The sequence below is a fragment of the Myxocyprinus asiaticus genome, chromosome 11 (assembly GCF_019703515.2).
Source record: "Myxocyprinus asiaticus isolate MX2 ecotype Aquarium Trade chromosome 11, UBuf_Myxa_2, whole genome shotgun sequence".
Classification (NCBI taxonomy): domain Eukaryota; kingdom Metazoa; phylum Chordata; class Actinopteri; order Cypriniformes; family Catostomidae; genus Myxocyprinus; species Myxocyprinus asiaticus.
Window position 1 is genome coordinate 43,874,056 of NC_059354.1, and position 18,263 is coordinate 43,892,318.

At 37.8% G+C, this 18,263-nt stretch overlaps 2 protein-coding genes across 2 annotated transcripts in view; both read right to left on the minus strand.

Moving 5' to 3' along the window:
• The window catches only part of cerkl (ceramide kinase-like), an 85,532-nt gene extending 72,363 nt beyond the window's left edge, over positions 1 to 13,169 (minus strand). The window contains exon 1 of the mRNA XM_051710114.1: positions 11,982 to 13,169. Coding sequence (XP_051566074.1) covers positions 11,982 to 12,324 — 343 coding nt within the window. The 5' untranslated portion in view covers positions 12,325 to 13,169. The remainder of the gene's footprint in view (positions 1 to 11,981) is intronic.
• A 1,631-nt stretch (positions 13,170 to 14,800) lies between these two features.
• Positions 14,801 to 17,715, minus strand: LOC127447920 (neurogenic differentiation factor 1). The gene is made up of 2 exons (XM_051710129.1): positions 17,591 to 17,715; positions 14,801 to 16,691 (listed from the first exon to the last, which is right to left on the minus strand). Exon 2 carries the CDS (start codon positions 16,680 to 16,682, stop codon positions 15,624 to 15,626), a length of 1,059 nt encoding a protein of 352 aa, XP_051566089.1. The 5' UTR covers positions 16,683 to 16,691; positions 17,591 to 17,715; the 3' UTR covers positions 14,801 to 15,623.
• Positions 17,716 to 18,263: the final 548 nt, after the last annotated feature.

An 18,263-nucleotide genomic window follows, 5' to 3' on the forward strand; every position in this document is an offset into this window, starting at 1 on the left:
TTTGGCCATATAGTGTATGTTTTTTTTGTTTTGTTTTTACAGCTGTCAGATTAAACCCCAAAAGATATTTTTGTATTCTGTGTTGTTTCTTTACAACCCACACTATATTTTTTTATATTCTATATAGTAGATAATGTCTGTTGTGATTAAAGCATTTAATTCCAAGAAATTCTGCACTGAACCTCACGTGGCAAAGATCCAGACAGCAGAAAACAAAGCAGGAAATTATGTGCTTGTGGCTCCCAGCGTGGCAAGTGTCATATTCTGCCGCACATGAGGCTGATTTCACATGACAAGATGGGAACAGCCCTTCATTTGAGGCACAGTGAGACACTGGGAGATTAAATAAAACTGTGCCCTCTTCTAGAAAACTTTATTGCTTCCAGATGGATACAAGCTTCCTCTCAGCACCGCTCCGGCAAAGGCGAGATGCAGGGAGGCCGACGTCATGTCATCGTGCAACTAATGTATGGACAAAAAGAATCAATTCTACACAGAGTAATCTGTAATGCTACACTTCTGAAATTTCAATATGCAGGATGTCTGATGAAAATGCATAGATTTTATTAGTGGTCTTGTTAAGGCAAACATCCCTATTAACGTTTCTCGTAAAAAGTAAAAACCTTAAAGAACTATTTATTCCTGATCTGGGCTGCGTTTCCCAATAACGATCAATCTTAGCGGTTAAGAGCGTTTTCTACAAGCGACTTCATTATTTTTTACTTGCGTTTCCCAAAACTGCACTTAGCATGAACGTGCGAGGACGCGCTTTAAGTGCTACTTAAGAGAGTCGCTGTCCATATAAAAGTGCTGAAATGTGACCATATAGTGCTGCTCGTTATTGTAACTTCATTATGTTTGTTCATAACTTTACAGTTTGTAATTTACTTTGTTAAAATTTGTTTTAATTGTTTTTTCTTAAATATTCAACCTAATTAACTGCGTATTTACATATTGTTTTTACAATAATTTTGTGCAGAACGATCTTTTACACAATCTGCTTCCATAATCAGGTGTACATTTGTAATATTTCGTTTTCACAAATTCTTCTTGATATGAAAGTTTACAGGATTGGTGAAGAAAGTGGAGGCCCCGTGTATGACCCTGCTAATTACAATCATTCATTGAATATTATTCCGTGTTATCGAGGAGCGTAAAATTGGAGACGTTTGGAAGATGCGCTTTATAGACATTCACCAATAAATCGGGGATCTGCTCTTTACTCCCAAAAGTGATAACTTGTAGTGCTGGCGAGAGAGCATTTGGGTGTCAGAGAGCAAGAGGAGACGAGGATAAAAGTGTCTGCCAAATGAAAAAATGTAAATGTTGGATGATGACCAAAAATATACGGAGGATTTTCATGCACGGCAGCAAGTTAATGACTTTTTTCTTCTCTTTCTAATATTAATTTATACAGTTGTCTGCATCAATCATGCCACCACTTTGTTGTTACCAACTTTATTTGCCTACTAATTAATCTATTCATCTATTTACTTTATTTCATAATATAATAATAAAAATTATTATTATTATTAGACTTGTCTGTTAAAATAAAAATAAATAAAATACATATATCCTGATATTAAAGTCTCAGCATAAAGTGTAGCTATTAGTATTTAAATTGTATAAAGTGTAATTTCGCGATTGTCCTGCAGGTGTCTGCATGAGGGGGGGCAATGAGGAGGCCGCTGCCGCCATAGATATATATATATATACATATATATATATGGCGTGGGGCGCCAATTGGGATCTTGCCTAGGGTGCCAAAATTGTCAGAAATGGCCCTGACTCCAGAGCACTTTCTCTAGGAGCATTTTCAAGTATTAATTAATTTACTATGCTTTTGGGAAACGGGCCGCAAAACTAAGATGAATCGTAAGTTGGATTCTACGATCTACTTGAGCTTACGATGCTTTTTTGGAAACGAGGCCCTGACCTGTAAAAATGACCTTTTTTGTAACCTAATGTAGTTGAGGTTGATTCTGTCATATTAAATAATATTTTTTACAACCTGAAACATATATTTAGGTAACCTAACAAAACTATTTTTGCAGTGTACTAAGGATTTGAAGTACACTGTGCTACAGACACCTCAAATTGTGCAGCTTGTTGAGGTGTGGTTTTACTTTTCTAAGTGATCATTCTTATGATTATTTTTGCCTAGTCGATAATAAAATGGGTGAAAAAATCCCATAGACTTACACTGAAGGAGGTATACAAGCCATATCTAGGGACCAGAATATTGGGGATAGGCTCTTTTGACTCGGGCCTGTTAGCAACCACCCAGAACAACCTAGTAACTGTATAGCAACATGTTAAAACCCACTTAGAACACATTAGCAACCACATGGCAACACCCTGCAACCATCCACAACACCTTTGCATCTTGACGACGGGTTTTGTGCTGTCAAGCACTACTCATTTCTGTAAAAACGTAAAAATCTAGATGTTAAATATATACTTCTTCATATAGAAAATATCACTGGACCTCATAAAATCTGGACCGTTAACCTGCACCCTGTGTTCTGTCTGGCAGAGTGTCTCTTTGTCTCATCTTCTCCCTACTCATTGTTGTCGATGCGTGCAGTGCTCTCACAGATGAAACTAATACCCTGGTTTGAAAGGGGTCCAACTGCGGAAAGCCTGTGCCAGGCCAGCAAGCCACTCTTTGCCCCCATGTTGTGTGGGGCCATGTGGTTCCCAGCATGGCCTCCGAGAGCATATTTTCCACCTGTGCCTGTGAAAGCCTGTGCCCAGACCCACACACCAAAACCCAATATTTACATTTTTATATTGCCGTTTTCATGCCCCCAAGATGCAAACAAAGGAGACAGCGTCTGTTTGTTCACTGTGTGCAATTAGACTGCGACACTGTATATCCCTCTTGCAATAGAGCAGGGTCACACATTTGAACTTTGACTGTGTTTGGTACACAAGCCAGCTGATAGCCGTTCATGCAACAATCTGCTCGACAAATAGCATTTAAAAGAATCTATAAAAGTCAAGCACAGAGACTTAAGCCATAAGGATATATGTATATTACTGCATATTGTTTGTTTTTGGTTATGTTGAAGCCTGGCACTTAATAGATCAGTGATTCTCTGGTGGGTTGCAGGTCTGTTTTGATCTAGTCGCGGACAGCGAAAAGGTTGCAAAAACAATGCTAAATGCAAAAAATAAAAATGCTACTAACCATATAATCACACAGAGTTAAGCCAGCAAAATAAATAGACTTATCAGCTTTTAAAGGAGAGGTAAAAATGATTCCCATATATTTTGTTGTTGATATCAAAGGTTGTCCAATCAGACTCTATGGTAGTTCAGAACAAATTCATCTGTCACTTGGTAATATATGGCTAATGTTAATACAATATTCATCCCAGTGTTTGTTTCACTTGTTAGGCTGGCAAATCACACTTCTGCTGTTTTTAATGCATTTACAAAATTGTCAGTTTTCCTATTCAGCCAATGTTGAGAGTTTTGCATATTGTTCGACGTATGCATTTCATGGTAATTTGAAAACATTTCAATGTTTAATTTTAAGGGAATTTTTGTTTACTTTTGTACACTATCTATCTATCTATCTGTCTGTCTGTTTGTCTATCTGTCTGTCTCCGTCCGTCTGTCTAAAAATCAAAATATCTATTAGATGTTATTTTCTTGTTCAGTGTTTCCCAAACTGGGTTATGCGTACCCCTGGGGGTACGTGGGGTGACGATAGGGTATGCGAACAAAATTCTGATATTTAGATCACTCTGGTGGCTTCAGACTATGTGTGTGTTTGTGTGTTGCTTTCACCTCTGTCTCTTTAGATGTACACAAACAAAGCCCTTGGGTCACAGAGGGCAAATGTGTGCTTTTATTATTTTTTTTTAAACATACAACAGGATACAGAAGACAACAACTTAAGTGAATGAGGCATTTTGCAAATTATAGGCCTAAACATCAAGTTTTATTCCACCCATTTATTCTACCCATAGTCTAAAAACGAAATTTAAATTTCATCCCAATCTAAGATAACATTCAAACCAAGTTTGTGCATTTCTCACTGGCAAAAAAATTATTTTTTGCAACCCTAACTGTAAAAACACCAAAATGGTCCTGTCAAAAAGGTCAGATAAATATAATGCAATGAAATAACCCTATCTTTGTGGGTAAAAACATTTAATGCGTCGTTCGTGAGTGTGCAACATACATGATATAAGTGATATCATCTTTTTTAGCCAGCACACTGCTAGGTATGATAGCTAGTTAAATGGATACTTCAATGCAGTGGCGTAGCCAATGGTGGGCTGGAGTGGGCCTGAATATTAGAGATTATTCTTCAAATATATAGTTATAAAATAATTTAAAAAATGCATAAATTCTTATTGCTGAAAGTGTGAAAGAACTGTCTGAATGTGCCTGTTGTTAAGGAAAATTTGTTTAAAATAAATAAATAAAAATTAAGCAAAAACTTGTCATCCATATTTACTGAGGCCCACCTAAAAGTAATTTCCTGGCTACTCCCTTGCTTCAGTGTTTACCAGACTCATACTTGTCAGTAGTCCACAATGTTAGATGTTTATGTTTTTTTTATCACAGTTTGAAACTTTAAAATTTGTTTATAAGGTAAGAAGCATGGGGATTATGACTTTGATTATGATGGTATAAGTTAATGAGTTTTGATAAAAGGTGTCAGATGTCACTTGCACCGCTGCGGCCAAATCATTTTCCACATTTGCTTTTGCTCGCACCCTAGAACCCTGTTTTTTTCATTGTTGCATGATTTATTTATTTATTTATTTTCAGCAAATGAGCTCAACCTTGCTGACAGTGTCAAATGGGACATAAAAAAAGCACCTTGACTTGACCGCGCATTTGCACAGATACTTCCCCCAATGCTCAAAGTCGGCCAGCAATGCCGGGGGGAGGGGCTAGATTGCAAAGGTGGGGGGGTTGCGCTACTGTTAAAAGTTTGGGGACCACTGTTCTAGTTGATCACTTACTATTGTAGTAATTTTTGTGCTCAACTTTATCCTGTCAAAACATTACAGATTAATGCATGGTTCTGACAAGATGCGTTTCATGCAGTGAAAAACAGCTCTTCATTCTTATGCGTTCGTGCAATTTTTGGATGCAACCAGAGGCTCTGACTCTGAGTCTCAGGTGTTTGTGCACGAGCCGAGCATGTCTCAGCATAATGGCTCATTATTGATGCTAATGATGATCTGCTCATTATTTTTAAACAGGCTCTAGAAATAAACAATTTTCATCACCCACTTTTCATTACGCTCCCGGCCAAAATAATCTGAGGATGCAAAGAAACAAATTGTGATCTATAAGACTGCCTAGCTTAAATAAGTAACATTACTTCATTAATGTAGCTAAATTGCTGAATTAATATTGCTTATCATCATATGAGACATTACAAAACATGTATTTTAATGATTGACATTATGAAACAAGATTATACAGTTATTTATCGCTTAGTGTTGTGGTGATACTGACGTTGAGTGATGTAGCACTGTTGAATTATCTTCTCTCTGCACAACATTTTTCCATGCAGAGGATGGAGGATGTCTGGACTAAAAAAATGTCCCCCTTCTGTCCCTCGATACTGCGAAATGGGATCAGATAACCTCAGTGGTGCAATTAGCTTTAGAAATCTGAAGCTGAGCCAGTCAGTCCAGTTTCAGAGAGCTACACTGGGGCAGATGCTCCTTGCTGACCGCAATGATCAACCAGAGTCCTCAGAGTTCTGGGAAAAACAGGTCATTTTCAAAGATCTAATTGAACCGCAGGTTGCATTGGGTAAACCCAAAAGTAAACCACCCATCGTTTGCTTCCATTACATGTTTGTCCCCAAATAAACAGCTAAAGTTTTAGATCTATAAACAAAATCATAACATTGAAATGCATATAAAAGAAGAGTGAAATTGTGCTTTTCTCATTTAATGTATTACTCCCTCTTAGAGATAAGTGAGCATCCACACTGGATTTACTCTACAAAGTAATTAGATTTTCTTGTCATGAAAAGAAAATCCCAGCAACGGTCCTGTCTGATTATGGAGCTTAAAAATAGCGGTTTAATCCAGCCTTATTGTTTTTTCCCTTTTGCAATGACAACTTCCTTTTGCCAGAAGAAAATGTTATTACCTTATTCTTACCCTTTTTTTTTTTTTTTAAAGCCGATGTGTGTAATTTTTATGTTAAAATACTTTCTCTTATCCCAGCTTAACATGCAGAGGCAACAAGAAGTAAACCATTCATAGGCTGATTTACCAGAAAGTGTAAACACTGTGGCTCTTTGGCACATTTAATATTGCTCTGTTTATTTTGAGCGACCCATCCAGACCAACACAGCAACACTGAGTCAACCAATGGTGTGAGTAAGGGGCAGGACTATGTGTTTGTTTGACCAATAGTAGACAGATGGTGTATTCGTAAATCTGTTTGAAAACAAGTTTAATTTTTGCAATTGAAAATAAGATGAAAATAGTAAAGTAATACACAAAAAGGAAAATTCTCTCATCATTTACTCACACTCATGCAATCCCAGATGTATTTGAATGAAGATTTTTAGAAGAATATTCCCCTCTGTAGGTCACAATGCAAGTGAATGGTGACCAAAATTTTGACGCTTCAAAAGCATATAAAGGCAGCACAAAAGTAATCCATACGACTCCAGTGGTTAAATCTATATCTTAAAAAGTGACATGATAAATGTGGGTGAAAAACAGATCAATATTTAAGTCCTTTTTTACTATCAGTTTCCACTTTCACTTTTACATTCTTCTTCTTTTGTTTTTGGCAATTCACATTCTTCGTGCATATCGCCACCTACTGGACAGGGAGGAGAATTTATAGTAAAAAAGGACTTAAATATTGATCTGTTTTTCACTCACACCTATTATATCGCTTCTGAAGATATGGATTTAGCCACTGGAGTCATGTGGATTACTTTTATGTTGCCTTTATATGCATTTTGGACCTTTAAAATTTTGGTACCCATTCACTTGCATTTTATGGACATACAGAGAGATCTCCTTTTTAAAATCTTCAATTGTGTTCAGCAGAAGAAAGAAAGTCATCCACATCTGGGATGGAATTAAGGTGAGTAAATGATGAGAGAATTTTTATTTTTTGTGAACTATTCCTTTAAAAGGTTTTCATTTCTGCAGAGAGTTTTATGAATCCAGTCCCTGCATGGAGACTTATTTGGGTTCCCAGATGTTGTATTCAAACTTCAATTTTGTGGCTTCTAAAATTGCTTGGAAGAGATAAAAAAAAATGCACAAATAAGAAAATTATTGGCATATAGTAACAGGACAGAGCTATACAATTAATGTGAATAGCATACTGTAGATCAGATAATTTAGCTTTGGAATGGATGAGAAATATTTGAATCTCTGACTTTGATGTTTAGGCAAATCTGAGCACAAAGTGTGATCTCTTCTGAAACGGAAAGGTTTTCTTCTTAGAAGAAAAATTTGAGAACCTGGAAACATCAGCAAAAGTCTCAATTTGCCTTCCATTTAATCTTGCTCCTGACTCTGAGAAACAATTGAAATATTAAAGATATATTATTTGCGTTATGATGATGTTGTCTCTTGAATTAAGCCATCATGTAAGCAGCAAAATTCAGTTCAAGCATTTTTAGACTATGGGTGGAATGAAACTTGATGTTTAGGCCTATAATATGCAAAATGCCTCATTCACTTAAGTTGTTGTGTTCTGTATCCTGTTGTATGTTTAAAAAAAATAAAAGCACACATTTGCACTCTGTGACCCAAGGGCTTTGTTTGTGTACATCTAAAGAGCCAGAGGTGAAAGCAACACACAAACACACACACATAGTCTGAACCCACCAGAGTGTTCTAAATGAACTGCGTGTAGTGGAGGCGTGAACTGCTCTCATACCCAGAACAAATCACAGTGTTGTGCATTCAGTAGACAATCTGAAGTAAAGCCAAGGCCAATGCTAAGCAAATTCAGGGTTCAAAAAGTTAAACCCAGATCACTTTGGCAAACGTAGTCTCCCGTGCTGTTCTGTGGTTGTGGATAAAAATGAAGCCAATTCAGTAGGCTCTACTTACTTTATAAGCTAACTGGCATGTTTATTTTGGATGGGCTCTGGGTGATGCCATAGGAGACTTTTTAGCAGTCCTTTTAAGACATACAGTAGAAATAGTTCTGACCTCTAAAAAAAAATAATTTTATATATTATTTGCAGTTTCTCCTGTTGTCAGCTCAGAGCTAGTTTTAAGGGAAAAGTTCACCCATTAATAAAAATTCCGTGATCATTTACTCTTTTTTCTTCTTCTGTGGAACACAAAAGGTGACATTTTGAAGAATAATCTGAATTTTTTTTTTAATGGGAGTGAAGGTGGATGCTACTGTCAAGATCCACAACAGCAAAAAAAAGCACCATAAAAGTATCATACAAGTAGTCCATACTACTTGTGCGCAATATTCCAAGCCCCCCATTCACTTTCATTTTACGGCAAAGAGCGATGAGGTTATTCTTCCAAATTTCACTTGTTGTGTTCCACTCAAGAAAGAAAGTCAAATAGGTTTGAAACAATATGAATGTGAGTAAATGAAAACAGAACTCTCTTATTTGTGTGAACTGTTCTTTTAAAAATAATGTTGCAACAGTCTCATGACAATTCATACAAGTTCGTTTGAGATGGTGAAATCGTACAATATTGTAAGACATAGGTCGAATGAAAACGTATGACATTTAGACCAACAAATCACATACAGTATGCTTCCTTCATCTCCTTCTAAACCCTGAAATTTCCTTTCTTCTGTGGAACACAAACATTTTTTCCAATTAAAATCATGGTTAGGGATTCGACTTTATGGTTAGGTTTAGGTTCGGGGTTTGGGTTAGGGGTAAAATTTGGAAAAAATCCCATGAACACGCATTCAAAACCCTCTTTCTTCCGGAATACAGAATTTTTTAGATTACCATTACCATCATGGTTATGTTTAGGCTGTGGGTGAGATGTTACACTTTATTATTAGGTTTAGGTTTATCGAAATATGTTTTTTGTTCAATGGAAGAAAATAAATAATGGGCATATGTGATTGGTTGGTCTAAAAGTTGTACATTTTCGTATGAACTACCTCAATTTCTTACCATTTTGCTTGATGACTTTTCATGAGATCGGGTTGGTGTTTTTGTTTACATGCACTCACACAAGCGAACTGTTTAGAAATTGAAAATGATTTTGATCTGGATTGTTTTTGAACTAGACCACTAGTCTAAAGCATGTGACAGCTTAAATAAAACATAATCAGAAAATAAGCAATAGGACATGTAAACAGAGGTATCAGATCTTCACTGAAATCCAACACACAGTGTTGTCATAGAAACAAGCGCTGAAATGCCACATAGCAATCATGTAATTCAATATTGTGTTTGTGTGATGCTTAATGTTCCTCTCCCTGCCTGAACTGAGGGATCAGGGGCGATATTCTGATCTGTTATCCCTCAGCAGAAAAGAATCACATGAGCGTCAAATAGAGAACCCAGCGTATCAGGATCTCGCTGTCATTTTTTGGCATTTCCGAGAGAACATTTGGTAAAGGCCATAGGGGGTTATTAGATGAATGCTTTCTGTGTAATGAGAGCTCTGGCTTAATAACATTAGCTTGGATCACAGATGAAAAGTACTGTCTGTAAAGCTTAGGCTGACTGAAAGTCTTTCTTGCACTCGGCACAGCTCAAGTTTTGAAGTGCCTGTGAAAAACAACAGCCAAAAGACAGGAAGTACATGCCTCAACTTCAAATTGCTGGGCGGGTTTCAAAATTGTTTCATTTTTGCTTCCTGATCAATCGTAGCGCGAACATCAGGAATCGCACTCTAAAAGCACATTTTGGAGGGCTTTCCTGGTGAATGGCACAAAGACTACAGCAAAACAAAATCATGTTCAGATATTCATAGTTATATTCAATTCCACATCAGAATTAAAAGCTGGCCTCGCCAATTATTGGGATTTAAAGGGATAGCTCATCCAAAAAAATAAAAAATATTCTGTCATCATATCCCTCACGCTGTTCCAATCCCTTATGATTTTCTTTGTTCTGTGAAACACAAAAGGAAATGTTAGGCAGACTGTTAGCCTCAGTCACCATTCACTTTCATTGCATCTATTTTCCACTCAATGAAAGTGAATGGTGACTGAGGCTAACAGTCTGCCTAACATTTCCTTTTGTATTCCACTGACAAATGTCATGTGGGTGTACTGTGTGATGACAGAAAGTTCATTTTGGGGTGAACTATCCCTTTAAATATTGGCATTAAGCTGTGACATTTGACACTAACAAAGAGCATTTAGCCTGCCTATCTTATTATTGAAAGCGGCTATTTCAAAGCATTTAAAGGCACAATGTTCACACATTAATGTCCCAAGGTAAATGGTGGATTCCTTAAATAAAACTCAAAGAAAAGAAAAAAAAACACAGGCCTAGTGTTTCACTGATTTTGAATGAAATAAAATCCTCCTAAAAAGTCGTATGGTTATCTTCTTAGTGTAATGATGCAGATGGTAGTTTTGAGTATCATTTACTTGGGCATTTGCTAACTGTCCACAAGATTGACAGATGCCCTACTTTAGGTGGTCACAACAGTCAGCCGGAGTCCATTACCAACACAGCTGTTCCACATGAGTTTCTGGCAGAACTGACATTACCCCCTTTCCCCCCTTTATTTTGATTGCTATATTGTTGTATCCCTCTTTTGCTTGTGTAATTATAACAGTCGCATACAATGGGGCTAAAGCACACTCCAACCACCTTAAGGAAAATGTTCTTATTTTTGCTCCCAAAATATATGATAACCCCCCCCCAAAAAAATGTTTTTAATGAATATTGATGGAGCAACACCATTTGCGATAACAGAAATGATAACAGGAGACTGTTTTGATTAAAAATCATTTTAAAAGGGCGACCTTTATAGTGATATAAAGTAGAAATAGGTGCAATGATGGGGCAAAATGTGTCATGATATTTTTTGAGTAACAGCACAAATATTCAAAATAACCACTTATTCATTTTCAATCACTTTGGGCATTTCATAATATCTCAAATGTTATAATGCCTGCTTTTCTATGCTTTTAGGAATGGTGTCTCAGTTATAGCTGTATGGCTCACCAGCCATAAAAAAACAATCTTTTTTGCAGAACAGTCATCAAGCATCAGTGTTTCGTGACCTTTTTAACCAGAAAGGGTCTTTTTACGGTGCAAAAAATGAGGTTATTTATACTATCCTTCAGCAAATATTGAAAATGATTGATTTACAATTATTGAGTCTTTTGTCTCGAAATATATGTGATAATATGTGTAATATCAGGGGTTCTCATAAGCTTCATAAATATGCAAAAAAAAAAAATCTTACTGAGTTTCGAAGTCAATCGGTTATGCCTTTTTTCTAACTGATTTCTTCTCTTCTTATAATAATCATTCATTTATTTTCATTATTTTACTCTCTTTCACTTTTATGTTTATATGTATTATTTTCTTCTTATTTTCAATTCACATTGAAATGTACAGCACTTTGGGCCAACCTGTTGTTTGTAAATGTGTTATAAGTTAAGATGTGTATGGACTACTGATAATGCACAGTAACAGAAATGTTAATTGCTGTCATCTTTGTCGTTGTGTGCGTGCGTGTGTGCGTGTGTGTGTGAGAGAGAGAGAGAGAGAGAGAGTCACACCAAATGCACTTTTCAAACCAATATAACGTGCAGATAGACTTTCGGAAAACCACATTTACACAGGCTTTTATTTATGTTCTCAGTCAGCACATTTCCAAAGACGAGATTGTGCGTTATTACCAAGAGTGAATGTGCACACCTTGGGTGATTATAAACACTACACAATCGATCAATTTTATTCGCAAATTCACTATATGAGTTTGAGCACAACGCCTTCGAGGCACAGGAAGTAAACATGAGCGGCGTACAATCGCCATGGAAACAGCGCGGCTCACCTGTAGGGCTTTCGGGTTGGATGGAGGTCCAAGTTACCCGCGTTGCAGTGAGAACCACGTCGTGGCTTTTCTTTCCGATTTGGAAGATTCCTCGCACAATTGGCTCATCCGGTCGATATTTCGCTTCTTTCGGATCTCCGTTGGCGGGAAAAGCGTCTTCGGTGCATAACTGAGGAGCCGAGACGGAGCGTTTCTCGCCTCGCTGTTGCTTTCTTCTTTTCTTTTTCGTCTTGACGCACTTTCTCGTCCCGCGAGGAGACACCGGTTGAGTCTCGTGCAACTCTTCCTGGCTTTCAGACCATGCGTTGAGAACATTTATCGATGTACGATGGGACTCAAACATTATGTGAATGTTTACAGGGTAAACTGTTCTCACGGCAACTCGCCTTTGTGTATTAATTTACGGCTCGGCGCGCTCCCGGTCGCTAGGCTCTTGAGAAACTTCCTTGTCGCCATGCACCTCTACAGCGCGCGCGCCCGCCAAGCTTTCTTGGCCGTGGGCGCGCGCTGCACTCACGCGTTCTTCTCTAACTCAGTCTTGTTTGTTGTACTTTATTGTTACATAAAACCTGTGAGGAGATATCGATAGAGTTTCAAAGCTGAAATAGTGTTCACAAAAGCATTTATTTTACCAAGCATTAATATTCCTAAACATTGATGTTCCTCACATGTTACACCCTCTATGAAAGAGCTAGGCATCCTTAAAAGTTGTGTCACATGTTAAACACATATTAGTTATGTACTTATTACTTCAATATATTACATTTAAAGTTCCTCACAATTTTCCCTTATATGTGGAGTTACGGAAGGAACCACTGAAACTCTTTAAAGTTCTTGCAGGAATTAATAGTAGGGCTTAATTAAGTTTCTCAGAGAAATGAAGGGAATTATATTCTTCAGAGGATTCTACTGATATAAGGCATCAGAGGAACCATAAATGGTGCCTTGAGAATCTTTTTTATTTTGTTTATTTTTTATTTATTTTTTACTGTGTTCAATGTAACAATATTTAGGCTATACTGTTTTAAATTGTCTGTTTAACAAATATTTATATAGCCCACCTCACGCATGGTTACTTTTTCCTAATATTTTCTAATGACTGGAGGACTGATTTATTTGCGGTATAGACCTACCGAACAATGTTCAGTATAATACGTGAACAGGCTGGGGTTTGGGGGGGGGGGGGGGGGGGGGCTTCCTCCGATAGCACCTTGGACAGTTCCTGCTTCAGAGACTTTCAATCACTTTAACCGAACCCCAGTGGATGTTTTCTTCCTCTTCATATATATTTAAAGAATGATCTGACTTTATATGTTACAGTCGCAATGTGAAAACGCCATTCAAATTAAATAAAAATTTATAAAAGACGTAATTTTGATGCTATTCGTGATGTCTCATAATTGGTTCATGTAGCCTACAAAAAGATATTTAACTATTGCAACCGAAGGATTAGCCTACACATATAAAAAGGGAACGATTTTATTTATTTTTTATTCGTAAATAGTCACATTAATTATGAGAATTAATATGTGGCCTCAAGGAAAAGAGAAAAATGCGAGACGATCAGCTTCGTGCCCAAGCCATCTCTTCTTAAATATGTGGGCCTTTTTAATTACTAGGCTGCTCTCTTGTGATCATCATATCTTCGTTAGAATCTATATTTTGCCTGCGTTACAACTATGTTATATAGGCTAATTTAAATGGATAAAGGCTTTTTTTAGTGAATAAGTAAATAGATTTATAAATAGAATTAGACTTAGAAAACCGGTACAGTTGTGGATTGCATATATATATATATATATATATATATATATATATATATATATATATATATATATATATATATATATATGCAATCCACAACTGTACCAGATTATATATAAATAAATTAAAACCCCTCTTAAATTAAAAAAAATAAATAAATAAACATTTGATCTCAGGGCCGAAGTAATGGACCAGCTGCTTGAAGTAGCTTAGTCAATCATGGACCACAATTACCTATCTCCGCTCACTATAGTGATTATAGTAATTAACAGTAGGCCTAATGCGACTTCGGTGATTTATTTATGTTTTTTTTTTTTTTTTCAATACGAGAAGTTCTGCTTTTGATTAAACGTTTACGATCTGTCTGATTTCAAATAAACCTTTCCGAGCTTTTAATTAGTTGCCTACACTTTTTGTGGTGCATTAAGATTATGGTTCCATCCGGCTCCTTTACGCTGATGTAATGTTTATTTCAGCTGCGAGCAATGCATTCGCTGCTGAAATGTTTATGAAGGGACCCAAAACACTCTTATTGCCAGTAGTTTAAGGTTAGTGATACTGACACTGGATATCCTTTAGAACAGGGTCCGATGCCCCTCTAACATTATTCAAAGACATGCAGATAAGATCCACATGACCTCGAGGTTTCTTATTAGTCTCAAATTTAGGCTACAGTTTCAGAAATCAGAGCCATGAAACAGACTTTTGAAACTGAAACTGTTGGCTACATTTTGAGACTATACCATGAGTAACTTGTGTTTGTTTCCCTAAATATATAAAAATGTTTGAATTGAATTTAATATATATATTTTCATCTATGGTCTCCATGGTTATGTTGTAATGCATTTCCATTAAATTATTATACATCGATGACTATAATAATGGTATTAAATCCAAACTGTTTTCTTAATTCCTTAAACCTCATCAGGAGCTGATAAACACAACAGTCTCAACACAACCATAATACTTCAGTCTATCTTGATTTAATTTGGTTTTGTTATTTCTTTGCAAACAGTAACTTAGAGCTCAGTCGAAAATAACCGAATCGTTTGAGCAGATTCAGTCCATTATTTATTTTTTTTCCATTTTAGAAAGACAGGCCCCTCATTCAGCTTTACACAGGGTGAATTTAAACGGTGATAGTCAAGCTTTTATGTACAACACCGAGACTCTTCTTACACCGACATATTTTCCCAGCTCTCAAGCAATTCAACATTGTCCATCACTGAAATGATAAACGTTCATTGATTGTTAGTAGAACATAACTTGGATTCAGAAGATCGGAATTGTGCAACTCTGCATGATTTTACAGTAGTGATTTGCTAAGGCAACGTTACAGATTTTTAAGCACTTGCCTGCTGGCTATACCTTTTCGTTATTACTATGAGAAACAGATAAATCAGTTTTATAAAACATTGACATGGGGGTCGCATGGAACGATGCAGGGATCTGACTTTATAAAAATGAACAATTCAATACAAAATCACAACAAAATAATTCAGTATGGGATAGATAAGTAGTACAATGTAATAGGTTGAAAAATATAGCAGTCTCTATTCATTTCTATAATTGGCCCAGTATTCGATTAAAAATTGCATAGTTTCCAAATTATTGCTTGTGATTTTGTAGCATGGATCAGTAACACATTCTAATGAATGGTCACACATATTCCCACCTGTGACCGCAACGTAGAAGCGCTATAGAATACAATACATAAGGTGAACGAGAATACATAAATTCTCTTTTCTCCTAAAGGCAGTAACAACAATAAATACGTACATAAGATTAAGCATATAATGTTGTTGCTCTTTTTGCATCGGCGATAACAGAATACCATGGCGAGCAGTATTGACAAAGTCTCACAAGTGTTCATTAGAATCACGAGTCGTGAAATATCGCGTTCAGTTGAGCGTTCATGACCCTCTCGTGATGAGAGTGACCCTCATACGACATAATGTTTTCCATCTGTATATCACAGCGTTGCGTAGAGCCCGCGTAAAGAGACGCGTGTCCCTGCGCTCCCGCCAAGCCCGCCGCCTGATAGTGCATGGTAAAGGCGTAGTTCTTCTCGAAATCCGAGGAAGGCTCGTGTTTGAAGGAAAAGTTCCCGTTGACGCTCAATGGTGGGCTTAGCGGTCCATCGAATGAGGGACTAGTGCAGTCCGTGAGCGCAGTTTCGAAAAACGGCTCCAGCGCGCTCCCGTACGCGTGCGGTTTGACGTGAAAGATGTGAGAGCTGTCCATTGTACCATAAGGAGGACTGGGAAGACCGGGCGTTTGGTAGGAGTAGGGAAGAGCGGAAAAGGAAGCACTTGCTGTTTGCATATGAGAGGGCATCTCCTGGCTCTGCTCGGGCAAAAAAGTTCTGGGATTCAGTTGGAGACACCCCGCAACCAAATTGGTCGTCGGCTGCGACAAGCCCTTGCACAAGGCCTGCACGAAAGACATCAAATCTGGACTTTTGCCCGACCTCAAGATTTCCGAAAGAGCCCAAATGTAATTTTTGGCCAGTCGCAGCGTTTCGATCTTGGAGAGCTTCTGCGTTTTGGAGTAGCATGGCACAACTTTGCGCAGGCTCTCGAGCGCGTCGTTGAGCCCGTGCATGCGGTTCCTCTCCCGCGCGTTTGCCTTCATGCGCCTCAGCTTGAACCTCTGCAGCCGCGCTTTGGTCATCTTCTTCTTCTTGGGTCCGCGTCTTTTCGGCTTTGTATCATCGCCGTCTTCCTCCTCTTCCTCTTCGTCCTCGTCATCCTCATCTTCGAGTCTGTTGAGCCCCATTTCGTCGTCGTCCTCCTCATCTTTGTGCATGGGCTCGTGCACCCCGTTTTTCTTCTCCACGTCTCGCTCGTCTTGGGAGCCGCTGTGACACTTGTCCGTCCAGTTTGCGGTGGTTTGAGACTCAAGCATCATGCTTTCCTCGGTGTAAGACTTTGTCATGTTGGAACTCTGTAAAGTAATACATAGAGCCTATGAGTAAACCAGCAAAAACGTTGCTTCATTAAATATTAGGCGTCCCCATTTTTCCTATACTGTCATCATATTAAATCCATGCCATCCTTAAAGTTTGCACTGTATTTCCTCCGACATGCAACAACTCATGAGTTTATAAATCAGTGCTGCATGCTTTTTACAGTCTTTCTTAATCAGCTCCCTTATTGCAATTAAAAGACTGTCTCTAAATAGCCTATAGTCAAAATGTATAGCCTATCTAAGTCATGAAAACGAAATTAAGAATGACAAGTGTGACGAAAATTGGCGTTGTCTCGTTGCTTAAACGCAAATGACCAACAGGATGAAACGTGTTTTGCATCGTTGGCTATTCAAAAGTATAGAAATGTTATAACATATGTGAGAATATGGAAGGCCTGATATTCCCATGCGAACAGTCTGAAAACCTGCACTCTAAACGAATACCGTGCATGCGAAGTCCCATGCAGTTATTATCTATTTCTACCTGGTCTGACCATTATTTTTTTATTTTTTATTTTTCCTGGTGAATGCCTTATCGAGTTATACATAGCCTACTAGTTTTGACTTGAATAAAACCATTTAATTTAGATATTACCTCATGAATCCCTGTTTAGGTTCCTGTATCCGACAAAACATTTTATTTGCCTCATACATGCCCCATTATATGCTATTTTTTAATACATCAGGTGTAATATTATTATGTGCCCTTCCAAACCAAACTTCCATTCAACTGAGCATTGCTCTCATCACAAGTGAATGACTTCCATACAATCTGTCGAATAAATGTTTCACAACAAATTTTACACTAATCACTATATTGCATAAAAAAAACATACAGTGGGTAGCCTGTTATTAAAGTCAGAAGCAACACGTACCTTGGATTTGTCGAAAGTCTTGTTATGACAGTTTCATGCCCCTCCTGATGTGAAAAGTCTTGCTGATTGAAGCCTAATGTGGCTGCGACGATGGGATGCTCTAGTTTTATAGCGGTGCTGCTGATGCTGGAAGATGCTCCTGGATGTCTTTGGCTGCCTCCACAGTCCCACCCTGCTCCCGTGATTGACACGAGGCCCCGCCCCTTCCCCCGACACGCGCCATATGGCCGACTACGTCAGGCAAACGGCCTCAAGCGTCACGTGATCTTTTCCATTTGTATTCGCCAGAGCTCCGTATTCCGTCCCTTTGTGGCCGAAAGAAAGTGGCCATCTGTCGCCAGTTAGAGACTCCGTGGACCTGTTTGTACCCGCAGGATGGATTAACCCTTTCAAGCGTGGGACACACTCAGTCACGGCCGTCTCGGTCTCTCGCCACATCCCGTTGCATACGCGTGCTTCCTTGTGTTAATGCGGACAATTCTTTATGAGTGTTCATAAATTAGCTCATAATCACTGAAAAGGGTTTGTCACTTATTATCAGTGGAAACAGGTTACGGCAAATGCAATTCAGGACAAGACTGGCTTGTCTTAAATAATACATGATTATTATTATTTAATAATAATAATAATAATAAATAGGCCTATAATAATTATGTATGCAATATTTTAGTAG

Excerpts from the sequence above, each read along its gene's own strand:
- LOC127447920 (XM_051710129.1), bottom strand. The coding sequence starts at position 16,682 with ATGACAAAGTCTTACACCGAGGAAAGCATGATGCTTGAGTCTCAAACC.